The sequence below is a fragment of the Sus scrofa genome, chromosome 3, assembly GCF_000003025.6.
Source record: "Sus scrofa isolate TJ Tabasco breed Duroc chromosome 3, Sscrofa11.1, whole genome shotgun sequence".
Lineage (NCBI taxonomy): Eukaryota > Metazoa > Chordata > Mammalia > Artiodactyla > Suidae > Sus > Sus scrofa.
Window position 1 is genome coordinate 33,806,016 of NC_010445.4, and position 16,812 is coordinate 33,822,827.

The 16,812-nt window shown below is 53.8% G+C and overlaps 1 protein-coding gene across 2 annotated transcripts in view; it reads left to right on the forward strand.

Moving 5' to 3' along the window:
• The window catches only part of USP7 (ubiquitin specific peptidase 7), a 56,124-nt gene extending 51,659 nt beyond the window's left edge, over nt 1-4,465 (forward strand). The window contains 7 exon segments of one of the 2 annotated variants that reach the window (NM_001135680.1): nt 89-166; nt 827-927; nt 1,665-1,764; nt 2,388-2,507; nt 2,636-2,707; nt 2,829-2,919; nt 3,198-4,114. In NM_001135680.1, the coding sequence (NP_001129152.1) occupies nt 89-166; nt 827-927; nt 1,665-1,764; nt 2,388-2,507; nt 2,636-2,707; nt 2,829-2,919; nt 3,198-3,304 (669 nt within the window). In that variant the 3' untranslated portion in view covers nt 3,305-4,114. 2 annotated transcript variants of the gene reach the window in all.

Here is a 16,812-nt window from a genome sequence, read left to right on the forward strand (position 1 = left end):
ACGAGTCCAGGTTACTGGAACCCCGGGTAATGAGAGAAGGCTTGGTTTTGGTGGAAACGTCTCTAAAATGAGCCTCTTTGCTTAACAGCTTAAGATGAAAATCACAGACTTCGAAAACAGGCGGAGTTTTAAATGTATATGGTTAAACAGCCAATTTAGGGAAGAGGTAAGTTTTCCACAAGGTGTGCACTTTCAGTGCAGCGCATTCAGTCAGACCTCCGTCCGTGGAACGCCTGAGGCCATGGGCTGCCCTGCTGCCGCCTCGGAGGCCTACGGGCAGAGGGACAGGCGCAGGAACCAGCCGGGGCCTCTTGAACTGGGTGCCTTGCTGCTTGGCCGCAGTCCATACCTTTCTCATCAGCACAGGCAGCCGACAGCCACTCCTGCTGGGCCCTCGGCACACTCATCCAGTCGCGTGTTAGGTGGTTCTTCTAGAAACAGGCTTTCACCTCTCTGGCCCCGCCCTTACTGAGGGGAAATCGGGCATGCGTCTTCAACACCGTCACCCATGCGGAGTGATCAGGCTCTGGTGACTGTCCATCCTAGTCCTTGTCTTCTTTGTCACCCTGCTGAGAACTAGACAGGCTCTTAGGTGACCTTTCAGGGGGAGAAATTCCTGAGAAACTGTCCTGTGAATGACAGGCTTCTTGCCTCAAAACGGCATTTCCTAGACGCCCCTCTTGCCGGCTGGTGGAGGCTTGGGTGGGCAGGCCTGAGGCAGCGCCGGGGGGCAGGTGCCTGAGCGAGTGGCGGCTGAGTGAGCTGGGGACAGGGGCACTCTACGTGGCTTCTGTCCCCTGAAAGCCTTTATCTTGTCGTTTCTTAGGAAATAACACTATATCCAGACAAGCACGGCTGCGTCCGGGACCTGCTGGAGGAATGTAAAAAGGCCGTGGAGCTCGGCGAGAAGGCGTCAGGGAAACTTAGGCGAGTGTTGCCTCTGTGTCGTACCTGCACTGACGCCTGTTTTTTCGCCCTTCTTCTCTCCCTGTCTCCTGATAGCACCCGGCTCTAGTGAAAATGGGAGGTTGAGGTAGGAAAGCCACGCAGAGGAGGAGGAGAGAGTAGTTCAGACCGTGATGAGCTGCTGCTGGGGAAAGCGGGCCTTGACTAGGCCCAAGACATTGGGTCACTTCTCATCCGTTTGGCCAATGTTGAGGCTGAAGAAGGAGCCCCAGATTTGATGATGAGTTTTTATTTCAGAGAGTAGGGTGCTGTTACCACCTGTCTCATGGTCAGCTTGTGGGATGATGAAACAGCCCTTGGGGCTGCTTGGTTCCCAGAATGTTTTCTTGATGATGTTAATAAAAGAACAAGGCCTCGAATATCAGAAGAGTAAGTGAGAAAAATGTCTCCAGCCCTGCCTAATTTGGAACCACTGCAGGATTACACGGGTCCGATTTAATTCCACCCCGGGCCCTGACGTGGCCTCGTCCGTGGGGTCTGGCCAGGCCTGGTCACAGGGACTCCTGTAGACTGTCCATTAATCACATGCTCCAGTCTTTGGTCTGCTCCCCACAGACGTTTGCTTTGGACATTTCATATCGTAGGAGACAGCAAATCTTAGCTCTGGAATGGAAACTTTCTAGAAGACTACTGGTTTTTTTTTTTTTTTTTTTTTTTGGCACGTGAATTTATATGGTTCACTTTCTTGTTTTGCGCAGGCTGCTAGAAATTGTAAGCTACAAAATTATTGGTGTGCATCAAGAAGATGAACTATTAGAATGTTTGTCTCCTGCGACGAGTCGGACATTTCGAATAGAGGTAGCTGTCCCTTGAGGGCACCAGGGCTCAGCCCTGTGGGGGCAGCAGCCTGACCCTTGTTCGGATATCACAGCGACTCAGAGAAGTGGCTTTCCTTTGTTTGTGCACCCTCAGACAGAGTGACCCCGAGGTCAATTCAGTTCTTCCAGAGTTTGAAAAATTAACCGCTTTATTGTGACAGAGTAGAGCTAAGCTCAGCGTTACCGTTTTAAAGTGTTGAGTTGAGGTGCATCCGGCACATGCCTGTCGCTGAACAGCCGTCTGGCCGCCCCTGGAGTCCTCAGCCTCACCCACCAACCCTCGGCCCCAGCTGCCAGGCCCCCTCCTGCTAGATGGCTCCCTTACCCCTCTTTAGAAACTCATTTGGAATATGGATCCCTAAGCACGTGTAGTCAGAAACTGTGGGTCCCTGTTGACATTAAAGCTGCTGAGATCCCCACAGCGACTAAAACAGTTTGTTATTTGGTCTCTCAAGACCCAGAGTTTTCTGTTAAAGCTTGGATGTTTCTTCTGGCTCTAAACCCTCATTGTTCTAGCAAGACCCACACACGGCCTTTTAAACTGCGGCGTTGTTTGCATCAACTGAATTTCTCACCTCTGGTGTTTCAAACTCGTGTCCCCAGGAAGTACCTTTGGACCAGGTGGCCATAGATAAGGAGAATGAGATGCTGATCACGGTGGCGCATTTCCACAAGGAGGTATTCGGGACGTTCGGGATCCCGTTCTTGCTGAGGATCCACCAGGTGAGGGGCCTTCTCAGCAGCCTGGTGGAGGCTCAGCGCCTTGTGCTCGTGCATCAGCCTCGCCCACTCCGTGTGCAGCCGAGGCAGGTGCAAGCCGCGTGAGCACCTGTGCCCTTTGTCCTTCGTAGGGCGAGCATTTCAGAGAAGTGATGAAGCGGATTCAGAGTCTGCTAGACATCCAGGAGAAGGAGTTTGAGAAGGTAGGGCTTCTGGGGTGTTGAGGAGGAGTTACCAGGCAGGATGCTAAAATCCTGACTTTGTCAGCGGGGTGGCTTTTGCTCATATTCAGAATTAATGGGGTTTTCTGTTTTTGTCTCTCAGTTTAAATTTGCCATTGTGATGATGGGCCGGCACCAATACATAAACGAAGATGAGTATGAAGTAAACTTGAAAGACTTTGAACCTCAGCCTGGTAAGAGCCCTTCTGCAGCCCAGAAGCAAGTACGAGGGGGCCAGGAGTCAGGCAGCCCTTCCGCCCCCGAAGCCGGCAGCAGCCGGCAGCCGGCCTCGCTCCCCTCATCTGCGGGGTCGGGAGTGGGATGCAGCCTGTAACCGTGAGCGCTCCTCGGGTTCGGAGCACTGGCCCGTGTCCCGCAGAGGCTGTAACAGCTGCGGCCCCGGTGGACGCGGTGGCAGCGGCTCTGCAGGGCGGCCAACCCGTCAGGGGCTGAGTTGTCTCTCCTCCACCAGGTAACATGTCTCACCCTCGGCCTTGGCTGGGGCTCGACCACTTCAACAAAGCCCCAAAGAGGAGTCGCTACACGTACCTTGAAAAGGCCATTAAAATCCACAACTGACTCCCTGAGCGGCGGGCGAGGCGGGACCGCGGTGGGTGTGCCCTTTACCAGCCGAGAACTCTGGTGCCCGAGCACCGTCGGAAGTCTTGAGCGAGAGGATTGGCTGCTGGTGTCCCTTTTATTTTGTTGAGGCTGTTCAGTTTGGCTTCCCTGTATCTATTGATTGCCCTTTTTGAGCAAAATGAAGGTGTTTTTATAAAGCTTGGATGCCAATGAGAGTTATTTTACCGTAACCACAGTTGAAGGCGACGGTCAGCGTGCTGGGGAGAGGCGGGCGGGCGGGCGCGGCTGGGACGGCGCCCGGGGGCCCGGCCTCCAGCCCCGCCGCCAGGACGTCTTCTGTTAGGCTCGTCTGGCACGTTCCCCCAGTTATACTTTGATGACCTTTTGTGCATCTGTAAAGGCGAAGCAGAGAAACTCACAACCTAATAAATAGCGCTTTCCTTCACCCGTGTATTGTCGCCCCTTCCTCGGCCTCCCCGGCTGCCTGGGTCTTTTTAATAACTCGTCTCACTTCGCCAGCCACTGCTGTCCTGCAGCCCCGCCTGCAAAGTGGATGCACTGGACACCGTCCTGACAGACACTCTGGGGTCTTTTTATTCAATTGGAAACCCTTAAACACAGTTAAGGTGTGTACTGTGCTGCCTCTCGGCAGACCTAACGATCTCAAGAGCAGGTGAAAAAAATTATAAACAGACTTTCTTTCACGTGGAACAGACGGAACAAAGAAAGGAGGGCCTTTTAGCGAAGAGGGCATGCCCACTAGTGTTAGCAAGCTGTTGACTTTGTATAAAAAAGTTAAATAAAAAAGAGGAAAAAAAAAAGGAAAAATGAAATTGTATATTTAATGAATGAACATGTACAATTACCACTGGGAGGAGGTGGCTTTTTGTCGGGTGAATCCAAGTGATGCTCTCTGATGTTGATATTCATTGTGTGTCGTTTCCTTTCAGTCCAGCCTCTTCCTTTGGCGCCGACGCCAGCTGCGTGTCTAGTTTTGAGTGCAGTAAAATAGAATCAGCAAAATCACACTTATTTTTCATCCTTTTCCAGTATTTTTTGTTTGTTTCTGTAGCAGCAGTGTACACCAACTCTTCCTGTATATTGCCTTTTTGCTGGAAAATGTTGTATGTTGAATAAAATTTTCTATAAAAACGATAACTCGGTGAGTGACGTGGACGTTGAGAGAGGTTTCCGCTCTCCGTGCGCGTGGGCCCCGGGAAGCTGCTCCGCTGCAACGCGGTGTGGCTGCGGCGTGGGTGGTTTTACCTCTCACTTGCCACGTTTAAGCGGGTGAAATAAAAAGGTTTGCCAGCAGGGAACTGGTGCGGTAGGATGGCTGGAGACGTCGAGAGGGCGGCAGGCGCGGTCCAGGGCAGCTGGCCTCGCCTCCGGAGCTGGGGGGTCTGTGCCTGATCCCTGGGTGTCCCCTCCCGACCTCAAGACAGCGCCACCCACCCCACCCTCCTGCACTCGTCGGTCTCTGGGCGCTTGGAACAGTGAAAGCGTGGATCTTGCTTGCTTTAGGTGTTGGCTGAGGGTTGATTATAGTCTTCAGATCACTGAACCTTATTCTCAAATTATTAAATGGCTTTTCCCACAGGCCTTTTTATTGTGCGGACAGCACATACTGGCTGCAAGTTTGTTCACTCCCGGTTAGGGCATTTGAGTCCAATTCGTCAGATTCATGCTCCAGGGTGGTGGTGGCGATAGGCGACGGGGATGGAGCTGCAGAAGGATGGCCTTTCCCGAGGATGCTGCATGCCCCCCTCAGGTGATCGGCGTCCCCGGAACCACAGTGTCACACAGGGCTAGGGGGTCGCCGTGACCACCAAAAGCAGCACACTTGGAGAAACGGTCTCAAAAGTATAAACCTGCATTTCAAATAGGAGGATGGAACTGTAGATGCCCACGCTTTGGGTGGGTGGGTGGCTGGGCCTGCGGCGTTTCTGACTGCTCACTGCCTATAGAAACTTTGCCCTGAGGGGTGAGGGGGACCTCCGTCAGCCCTGCCCAGCAAGGGAGCCTCGAATCCCAGGTGTCTGTTGAACATCTTAGATGTGCCTAAAGTAGCTGAGGAGTGAGTTGTCACTGATTTTATTATTTTTATAACCCCCCCCCCCTTTTTCTTTTAAGCCACACTTGCAGTGTATGGAAGTTCCCAGGCTAGGAGTCGAATCACAGTTACAGCTGCCGGCCTACGCCATGGCCCCAGCAACTCAGGATCTTTAAACCACTGCGAGGCCAAGGATTGGACCCACATCCTCACGGATAGGCAGGTTTGTAACCCACCGAACCACAACAGGAACTCCTTGGTTTAACTTTAAATGGCCAGAATTCTCTGATGGCTCAGCAGGCTAAGGATCTGGCGTTGTCACTGCTGTGACTTCAGTGGCAGCTGTGGCATGTGTTCGATCCCTGGCCTGGAAACTTCCACATACCACCGGTGCAGCCAAAAAACAAACAAATCTGCTCGCATATGGGAGTTTCCTTGACCTTTGAGCAGAGGAAGCCTGATATTGGACTGCAGCTGGACGTTCAGGGTGTTTGAAAGAAGCTGAAAAGTTGGGATGCTTTTAAGTGGGGCATGTGATGTTTCCTCTCCTGCCACTGGGCAGTCTGAGGAAGGCCTGGGGCCGATTCATGGGCTCACAGAGGGCTACTGGTAGAGCTGGGCAGGACCTCGCGTGTGGCCTGTGCACTGTGGCTGTGGTGACCAAATGTTCCTGCCTGGGGACCTCCCAGAGAATCCGAGTCCCATCCAGCACGTTGCCTGGTGGTTGCGGAATCAGACTGGCCTGGAGCTCTGCAGAGGTGCCTGGTTCCTGTCTGGGTTCTGGAGGAGCCAGGCAGGCCCCGTGACTGTCGGCCCACTGGCCCGGGTGCCTCTGCAGAGCTGTGGGGCTCCACGCCCAAGACCAGCCACCACCCAAGTCAAGACCTCTTCCTCAGGGTCGTGGTGGCCAGCGGGCCCACCCGGCCTCCCTCTCAGTCCTCCTTGCTCGGTCCCTCTTTGCAACACAGGACCTAGATGGGTGACCACCTGCCCTGTCGATTGGATCCACTCGATGCCCCCATCCTGATGTGCTGGTTCTCAGGGGCTGGATGCCTAGTTTGTGTTACACACGTCATCTTCTAATCCCGAAAATCTCTTGAAGACGGGTCTCTGGATGGGAAACTAAGGCTGTCTGTCCTGCAGCTTCTGCTGACTCCAGGGCATCTTAGGGAGCAGAGGGTGCAGAGGGGCAGCTGGTGGGCGTCTTCAAGGAGCCGACATTCAGATCTCGAAGTCTGTCCCTGGATGGGTCCATTCCCCCTGCCAGGGCCTGACCCCCTGGCCTTCTCTGTCCCCAAAGACCACGTGGGAAACGTTCCCAGGCCTCCACTGGCACTGTGGACACCCTTTCCCAACGTCATACCCTTTCTCACCACTGCAGGAGCCTCAGCAGGCAGACCCAAGTACTCAGCTGCCCATCTAGTTATGGCCCTGGACTGGCCATCTCTCCAGCCTCAGCTCCCTCCTCTGTAGGATGGGGGACACTGCCCTCCTGAGTGATACTGAGCATAACGGAAGCACCTGCCACTTGAAGGGAATAAGATGTAGGTTAGTGCCAAAACCGCCGATCTGCCTTCCAATTCTCCCACCCCTCTGACATGGTCTCTAGAAAATTCCTCTAGTTTTGTTTTTTTGTTTTTTTTTTTTTTTTTTTTTGGTCTTTTTAGGGCTGTTCCTGTGGCATAGGGAAGTTCCCAGGCTAGGGGTCAAATCAGACCTGCAGCTGCTGCTGGCCTACACCACAATCACTGCAATGCAGCATCTGAGCCATGTCTGCCACCTACACCACAGCTCACGGCAATGCCCCAGATCCTTAACCCACCGAGCAAGGCCAGGGATCGAACCTGCATCCTCATGGCTACCAGACAGTTTTGTTTCCACTGCCTGGGAAGGGTTTTAAGGATTAAACCTCTTTGAGGGGAGGGGGTAGAGATTTGCGGAGATTTCCTCCCCCACCCCATCCCAGCTCCCATAAACCCTCCTGTCCCTGCCAGGCCCTGGGGCACCAGGGACCCGGAGGAAAGGGACAGGACCAAGACTGTCCCTAAGAGTAACGGGGCTGGAAGGAAAGGCAGAGGGGACGGGCAGGGCATCCTGGAAGTCTCCAGGGGAAGAGTCTGGACATGAGGGTGAGCACATTGCTCTCTTGCTTCTGGCTGGAGCCCAGAGGAGGGAAGCCAGAGCCACAGGCAGCCTCCAAGGGGCCACAGAGGATGGCGACTACTAGGCCAACGTCCAGCATAATCAGAGCCAAAGGTCAGTTCTTTTTTTTTTTTTTTTTTCTTTTTAGGGCCACACTCCAGGCACATGGAAGTTCCCAGGATAGGGGTCAAAATGGAGCTGTAGCTGCCGACCCACATCACAGCCACAACAACGTAGGATCCGAGCCTCATCTGCGAATTGCACCACAGCTCACAGCAATGCTGGATCCCTCACCCACTGAGGGAGGCCAGGGATTGAACCTACATCCTCATGGATAATCTGCTGAGCCACAATGGGAACTCTTGAAGGTTAATTCTTGCTGGTGTTCATTGAGCTTACTCAGCACCAGCCACTAGCCACAGGTGAATGCTGGCAGGAGTTAAGACTTGGGGTGGGGAGTTCCTGTCGTGGCTTAGCGGAAATGAATCTGACTAGTATCCTTGAGGACGCAGGTTCAATCCCTGGCCTCTATCAGTGGGTTAAGGATCCAGCCTTGCTGTGAGCTGTGGTGTAGGTCGCAGATGCGGCTCGGATCTGGCGTGGATGTGGCTGGCAGCTGTAGCTCAGATTCAACCCCTAGCCTGGGGAACTCCATATGCTGCAGGTATGGCCCTAAAAGGACAAAAAAGAAAAAAAAGACTTGGGGTGTGATAACAAGGAGGGAGAGAAATCATTGCGGGGCTCTTGCGCCGAGGGACTGGCGGGCTCTGGGATGAGGGGAGGGGCTGCCAGCAGGTGGAAAGAGGGTGATTGAGGCCCAGTGGGTTTGTGGGGCCCCCCGAGCATCCTGGGCAGGCTGTGGGATGCAGGAGAAAGGAAGAGGCCAAGATGGCCCTGGGGGGTACCAGGGTTTCTGAGGGGTTGCACAGGATGTGGCCAGAGCATCACAACAGAGACTCCTGGCAGGTAGGAAAGAGGACACAGTGCCTGGTGGGTGTGGCATTTAGTAGCACGAGGGTCACTGGTCAGCTGGACCATGCCAGGCTCTGTGCCAGGAGCGAGTGGCAGGTGAGGCCATTGCAGGTTCCCTTGCTGGAGTTGGAGAGAAGTTTTCGCGAAGATACAAGAAGCTGGAGCCGATGAGAAGCTGCAGAGCTTCTCTGTGAACTGGAGCTGACACAGTGGACTGCGATTTCCAAGGGCTAGAGGAGAAGGGTGGGCCACCGGGCCACCATCATTCCTCCACCAGGTGAACCACCCCGTGCCAGCCCTCCTCAAACCCAGAAGCCACCCCCCACATACCACACGATGCTCAAGACCCCTGTGGAGGTGAAGGGCAGCCACTAATCTGGCCATGAAGGTGCCGGTGCCCACACTCACCTGGCCTTCCACTGCAGGAGGGCAGGCAGGCACCACCTCAGTCCCTGCATCACCCCTCAGGGCTGGGGCTGGGGGAACCCCAGTAAGACAGATACAGGCAGGCAACAGTCGCTTAATCGGCATTTATTTCACAGGCGTTTGTAGCAGAAGAGCTCCTGCTGGCATACAGGGCACGTATGCAACACGTCCATCAAGCTGTCCACGCAGAAGGGGATAAGGCAGCAGCCCATGATACACCTGCAGCTCGGGGACAGTGGGCCCTGGGACTCACCTGGGGCCAAGCCAAGCCTGGGACCGCCCCACCCCGTTCTGTCCTTAGTGCTGCCTGGCCCCCCAAGGTGAGCTAGGAAATGGCCCCTCCCTCCAGCCCCGTGCCAGCCCCCCAAAACCCGGCAGCCCCCCACCGCGCACACTGATGCTCAAGACCCCTGCAGAGGCAAGGGCCAGCCCCTCACCCAGCCATGCAGATCCCGGTGCACAGAATCCAAGTAAGGGTGCCTGGGACGGCCTTGGTCACTGTGATGATGTGGGTCCCACAGTAGGGACACACGGACGGTGTCGGATCTGGAGACAGCAGCTGAAGCCCGCTGGGAAATGGTCCTTGGGGGTAGGGGTAGGGGGCAGTTCAGAGCCAAGGTCCCTAGTGTCCCCATCACCAGCATCCCCCACTGCAAGCCTGCCTGCACCTGCAGGTTCTCTGGGCTCCCCTGAACACCCCAGGCCACCCAGACAGGCACGGTTTCCCCTCGTACTGCCTCCTACCCACCAGGGCTCCCTCAGTCTAACGGCCCTCCCACCCACAAAGCATCAGGGTATTGGGGGTGTCTTTGGGTATGAACTGGGTCCTTTCAGCTCAGTGAGTTTCCTGGGATAACCCTGGCCCATACAGTCTCCTTTTGGGTGAATTCACTGAAGTTCTCAGCTTCGGTCTGTAACCCTGCATTTTTTTTTTTGTCTTTTTAGAGCCGCTCCCATGGCATATGGAAGTTCCCAGGCTAGGGGTCAAATCAGGGCTACAGCTGCCAGCTGATGCCACAGAAACATGGGATCTGAGGCACGTCTCTGACCTACACCACAGCTCACGACAACACCAGATCCTTAACCCACTGAGCAAGGCCAGGGATCGAACCCACATCCTCATGGATCCTAGTCAGGTTCATTAACCACTGACCCACGATGGGAACTCCTAACCCTGCACTTAAAAGCTCTAAGAGACCCCTGTGGCAAAGCAGTAGCAAAAAAACCTTCCCATTGGCCTTCTTGTCTCTTCCTCTTGCCCAGGTACAGTAGAACCCCCAAAATATGTGTTTAGCGATTTTTAACATTTTATTTTATTGTATTGTATTGTATTTTACTTTTTAGGGCTGCATCCACGGCCTATGGAAGTTCCCAGGCCAGGGGTCACATCAGAGCTGCAGCTGCCAGCCTATGCCACAGCCACAGCAACACAGGATCCAGTGTAACCCAAGTCTGTGACCTACACCACAGCTCACAGCCATGCGGATCCTTAATTGACTGAGCAGGACCAGGGGTCGAACCCACATCCTCATGGAGACTAGTCAAGTTTGTTACTGCTGAGCCATAACGGAAACTCCTGTTTAGCGATTTTAAATGCTGCAGCTGTTTTTAAAATCTTGGGTGTGCAGAGCAGTGAGGTCTTGGATGGTGGCTGAGTATTTTTTTTAAGAAAACACCATTCCAGCAATTTTCCAGGTTCTGGATGGAAGGCTCAGGGTCTGATCCGGGTGGACTGTCAACACTGTCAGGAGGAGCTTATGACCGGGCTTCTTTGGGGGCAGGGAGGAAGGCTTCCTGGAGGAGGTGCTGTTTGGGCAGAGTCTTGGTGAGCGGTCAGGGCCGTGCTGAGTGAGAGGGCAGGCCCGGAGGTGGGGCCAGCAGGCTGACTTACCTGGGGAGCTGTGCATCGGGAGAGGTGGTCCAGGTCTTGGAGGCAGAGGTGGGTGAGGAGGAGGCCCTTCGGGGAAACAGAAGGGAAAACCCTTCAGATCTAAAGCCTGACTATGGGCCAGGTCTGGACCTGAAAACCTGGCCTGTCTGGGCAAGGGTGGTGGTGGGGGTGCGCCCATTTTATAGGAAGGAAAGCTGAGGCCTGGAAGCATGGATCAAGTTGCCAATGGTAGTTCAGCTAGTAGGTGGAAGAGCTGAGATTCAAACCCAGGCATTTCCGACTCCATTGTGCCCTCATTGTCCTAGGATGTCAGCTCTTCCTGGAGCCAGTGCCAGGAGCCTGAGGATGCAGAAATAGCTCGGAGCCCCATAATATCTCCCTCTCTCTTCTTTCTTCCTTCCTTCCTCTTTCTCTTTTTCTTTCTCTTTTTTCCTTTCTCTCCCTTCCCTTTTTTTATTTCTTTTTTTATTTTTTATTCTTTATTCTTTATGTATCTATTTTTTGGCTGCTTCCAAGGCCTGTGGAAGTTCCTGGGCCAGGGAACAACCCAAGCCCATACAATGACAGTGTCGGATCCTTTAACCTACTGTGCCACAAGGGAACTCCTTTTATTCTTAAAAAAAATTTTTTTTTACCTTTTTAGGGCCGTACCTGTGGCATATGGAAATTCCCAGGCTAGGGGTCATATCAGAGCTGCAGCTGCCACCCTATGCCACTGCCACAACCATAGCCATGGGGGATCCGAGCTGTGTCTGCAGCCTACACCACAGCTCATGGCAGTGCTGGATCCTTAACTCACTTAGCAAGGCCAGGGATTGAACCCACATCCTCATGGATTTTAGGTCGGGTTCGTTACAACTGAGCCATGACGGGAGTTCTAAAAACTTTTTTTTTTTTTGTCTTTTTCTAGGGCCACACCCATGGCATATAGAGCTTCCCAGGCTAGGGGTCTAATTGGAGCTCTAGCCACCACCAGCCTACACCACAGCCATAGCAATACCAGATCCAAGCCACATCTGCGACCTACACCACAGCTCACGGCAACGCTGGATCCTTAACCCACTGAGCAAAGCCAGGGATCAAATCTCAACCTCACAGTTCCTAGTCGGATTCATTAACCACTGAGCCACGACAGGAACTCCCAAAACCTTTTTTTTAATATAACCTTTTTTTTGGCCGCACCCACCCAGGGCACACAGAACTTCCTGCTCCAGGGCTTGAACCTGCCCCACAGCAGTGACCCCAAGCCCCTGCCATGACAATGCTGGATCCTTTAACCACTAGGTCACTAGGGAACACCTCTTTTTTTCTTCTTTAACATCAAGCATTTATTACATGGCAAACTCTGTGCTAACCGCTGCATCTCGTTTCATTTACCTTCGCCAAAACATCAACAAGGCAACTCTGTGGTATTCTTCCAGCTTTGTAGATGTGGAAGCTAGGCTCAGAGAGGTAGAGTACCTTGCCTGAAGTCACCCAGGAAAGAAGCCTGAGAGTCAAGGTTGGAGCATAAGTACACCTGCCTCCGGAGCACAGGCCACTAAATGCCATGCCCCTCGCCTCTGGGCAGGACAGCTCCAAAGGAGCAGCTTCCAGCAGCTCCTCTGAGAAGAACCATGTGGACCCCGGGCGGGCCTGCCTCCGTTCTTCCCAACCCTGTCTCCCTGCTGACCCCCAAGGGATGGTCACCCTGTGTGGACGCCCAGCCCTGCCCTCACCTCCCAGCAGTCAGCCCTCGGCCATCCCCGGGGGCCTCAGGCAGCCTCCCCGCCCAGGCCAAGGAAGCCGGGGTGAGGCTGTTGGGACAAGGGACGCTGGGATCCTGGATTCCCAGAGTGTGGTCTGGGGAGAGGAGGATGGGAGCCCCTTCATCTTAGCGATGGGTGGGGACCTTCCGTGGGTTTTTTTTTAAGCTTTATTTTACAAAATCAGGAGGTAGGCCATATTTGGCCTGTGAGCCATGTTTGCCAAGCCCTGTCCTAGTGCTTGGATACCTGGAATATAGAGGCTGTTCTTTTGTTTTGCCCATTTTGTCTTTTTAGGGCCGCACCCATGGCATATGGAGGTTCCCAGACTAGGGGTCAAATCAGAGCTGCAGCTGCCGGCCTAACACCACAGCCACAGCCATGCCAGACCCAAGCCGTGTCTGCAGCCTACCCCACAGCTCATGACAATGCTGGATCCTTAACCCACGGAGCAAGGGCCAGGGATGGAATCTGCATCCTCATGGATGCTAGTCAGCTTCTTAGCCCACTGAGCCACACCGGGACCTCCCGGATCCTGTATGTTTTTATTGGGAAGCTCTCAGGTGCTTTGCATGGGGACCTGCCCCTCCCTCCCAGGCAAGGAGCCTGGCAGCTTGAGGGGGGGGCGCCTGGCCTCTCCTCTGGCTCCCCTCCTCCCCGGTGGGGGGCAATGGGGGAACAGGAAGCCCCTCCCCGCTTCTCACCACACTGACTCTGTGGGACAGGAGGTGGTGTCACCCCCATCCTGTCCCCAGCAGCCCCACCTGGGACTGGGTTTTATACCCTTTTTAGAGGTGTGGGAACTAAAGGTCAGAAATCAAGTCCCTGGCCCGGGACTCCCCACTGGAAAGTCGTCCTGAGCTCAGACTGAGTTACCAAGTCCCCGGCCCTATGGCCTCCATCTCTTTTAATCCTTTCAACCATGTTCCAGGCAAGAAAAGAGATTGGAAGAGACCACAGCCAGGTGGCCAGGACCCCCACTTCCACCCCCACCATTCTAGCTGGTCTCAGGCCCCTCGGTGGGTGGGTGGGTGGGGGGTCATACCTGATATGGGGACATTAGTAGCCTGGTGACACTTTAAGGGTGTGGAGCCCTCACCTTGTCCTCATTGGGTCTCATGGTCCCCAGGTTAGTGGGGGCAGCAGGCCTTGGGGGTGAGCCTGGAATCAGCCCCAGTTCAGCAAGGGGACCCAGAGTCTCCGGAATGAGGGGACCCTCACCCTGGGGGTGGCTCCCCGTGGGGACCCAGGGGGTCCTCTGCTCCAGCAGTGGCATTGGGGCGGTGTTGGGTTCCAAGCTTCTCGCAGCCAAGTGCTGATCTCGAGAGGCCCCCATCGTGTGGCCTGGTTGACGGCAGGGGACAGGCGTGCAGGTCACCCCAGAAACTCTTGCTGGCCCTGGCTCGGGTGGAACAGCCATTGTGATGTGTGTTCTCACAGTGGCCAGAGGGTGGGCTTCGTCCCCATTCCCTGCAGGAGGGGGCAGGGTCTCCTGGGCCCAGCTTGAGGAGCCTTTGAAGGTCAGGTCACCCCTTCCCCAGGCTGGGGGCCAAGCGGACGCTGGGCAGGGGGGCAGAGGGGCAGGGTGGGAGCCTCAAAAATAAGAATCCAATTAGAGCTGGTGATTCTTCTGTGAGAAACTCATCCGGGGGATCCAGGCTGCAGAGATCCAGCTGTGAGGACATGGCCATTTGCATTGGACACGCGGGTAGGTGTATGTCCCAGGCACGCATACATGTATGTACATTTACACGTGTATACACAGATACACATGCATGCACATGTGTGCACATGGTTAGACATGCATGTTGCACTGCGTATGCATGTGTGTTAATATGCATGTATACACACACATGTGTGTGTACATGTGTGGCCTCACAAGTCCAGCTGCCTCTCCTGCTCGTTCAGCTGTGAGTTTGGGTAAACACCTACCTTTCTCTTCCCTTCCATTGCCTGGCCTCCGCATCTGTGAAGTGGGGATAAGAGAGCTGCCCTAGGCGTTCCCGTTGTGGCTCTGCAGGTTAAGAACCCACCTAGAATCCACGAGGATGTGGGCTCAATCTCTGGCCTTGCTCAGTGGGTTAAGGATCTGGCCTTGCTCTGAGCCATGGTGTAGGTGGCAGATGTGGCTCTGACCTGGTGTGGTTGTGGCTGTGGCTGTGGCAGGAGGGGGCGGGGTCTCACTGGGCACAGCTCAAGGAGCCTTTGAAAGTCAGGTCCCCCCTGGCAGCTGCAGCCCTGATTCAACCCCTAGCCTGGGACCTTCCATATGCTGCAGGTGCAGCCATAAAAAGTTAAAAAAAAAAAAAAGCCTTCTTATAGACTTATTATGGGATCAAATGCCAAAACCAGGTAATGGGTTCAGACCGGGGAGTGAAGCCAGCTTTTTTTCCCCCGCCATTACAATAGCCATCTTTATCTGTAAAACTCCAGATATAAAATGTATTCTTTCTTTCAGTCTTTCCAAGTTTTCCTTTCTACCAAAAAAGGCAGGCGTTCCTGCTGTGGTGCAACGGGATCGGTGGCATCTCTGCAGCACTGGGTCACAGGTTTGATCCCTGGCCCAGCACAGTGGGTTAAGGATCAGCAGTGCTACACCTGCAGCCGTGGTCACAACTGTGGCTCAGATCTGATCCCAGGCCTGGGAACTGTATACGCTGCGAAGCAGTCAAACAAGCAGGGGAAAAAAGCCCCATTAAAACCTTCTTCACTGTTGTTTCCACGGATGGATGTTTCTCAGGCAGCCCTTCCCCTCCCTTGGAAGCCAATCTTTCTATTGTGAAAGGATCAGTGGCCCGAAACAGCCAGAAGAGACAGTCCCAATTGTGAGGGCACTGGCTCAGCCTGGGGCACAGCCAGCAGGGCAGAGCCGGGATTTGTGGAAACAAAGGGGACACCGTAAGGTCTATGGCTTTGCCCACAATGCTACGTGGCTCCTTGTTGTGCCCTTGGATATTGGGGGATGTCCAGGAGAGTCCTGCCGTCTGTCGGATGGGCAGAAACCAGGAGTTACGGGGAGTCCGCTGGGCGTGGGGGGGGGCAGGCTTTCCCATACAAGTACTATACGGGGGATTTGGTGATGCCTAGCAGAGTTACAGATGTGGGACCCTTTGACCCAGCAATTCTATTTCTAGAAATCCATCCTAAAGATAGACTGGCAAAAATAGCAGGTGGCATAGGTACAAGGCTCTTCAGTGCAGCAACAAACCCCAGAAATAACCCAAATGTCCATCCTTACAGCTATTCTGCAGCTACCAAAAATAGGGGGCCGGGGAGGGGCAGCTGGAGGGAAGAAAGGGAACAAGAGAGAGAAAGGGGGGAACAGCTCCATCTGTTACAATGAAGCAGTCTCTCCGGATAAAACAATAAGATATGTATGTTGAGAGTTCCTGCTGCGGCACAGAGGGTTAAGAATCCAACTGCTCAGGAGGTCCCATTGTGGCGCAGTGGAAACAAATCTGACTAGGAACCATGAGGTTGCGGGTTCGATCCCTGGCCTCGCTCAGTGGGTTAAGGATCCGGCGCTGCCGTGAGCTGTAGTGTAGGTCGCAGGTGTGGCTTGGATCCTGTGTTGCTGTGGCTGTGGTGTAGGCTGGCAACGTCGCTCCGATTAGACCCCTAGCCTGGGAACCTCCATAGGCCGAGGGTGCGGCCCTAAGAAGACCGAAAAAAAAAAAGGATTGATTAAGAACTTAAATGGCTCATGTTGAGGGAGACAGGATGGAAGCAGGTCTTCTCTAAATATACCTTGTTTATAGGTTTGGCTTTGGAACCCTATCATTATTTTTACTAATTAAAAAGGAAGCACATCAAAAAGAAAAAAGCAAAACCAAAAAACGGAAAGCAAACTAAAGCTAACAAATGTGATCTTGCATGAAGATTTCTTACATGAGGCACAAAGCACGAGCCATAAAAGAGAAACTTGAAAGACAACTTAAGCACATCACCTGCTTCTTAAAAGATACTGTAGATACAACAAACAGGCAAGCTACAGGCTGGAAGAAAATGCTTGCCGTCCATATATGTGACAAAGGACTGGTATACAGAATATATAAAGGAATTCCTTCAGAGCTCCTGCTGTGGTGCAATGGGATTAGCCACACCTTGGGAGCACTGAGACGTGGGTTCAATCCCCAGTCCAGCACAGTAAGTTAAAGATCTGGCATTGCTGTAGCTGTAGCTTAGGTTGCAACTACAGCTCGGATCTGATTCCTGGCCAGGAGCCCCATATACAGGGGGGTGGCCAAAAATGAATAAAAGGGAGGAATTCCGTCAA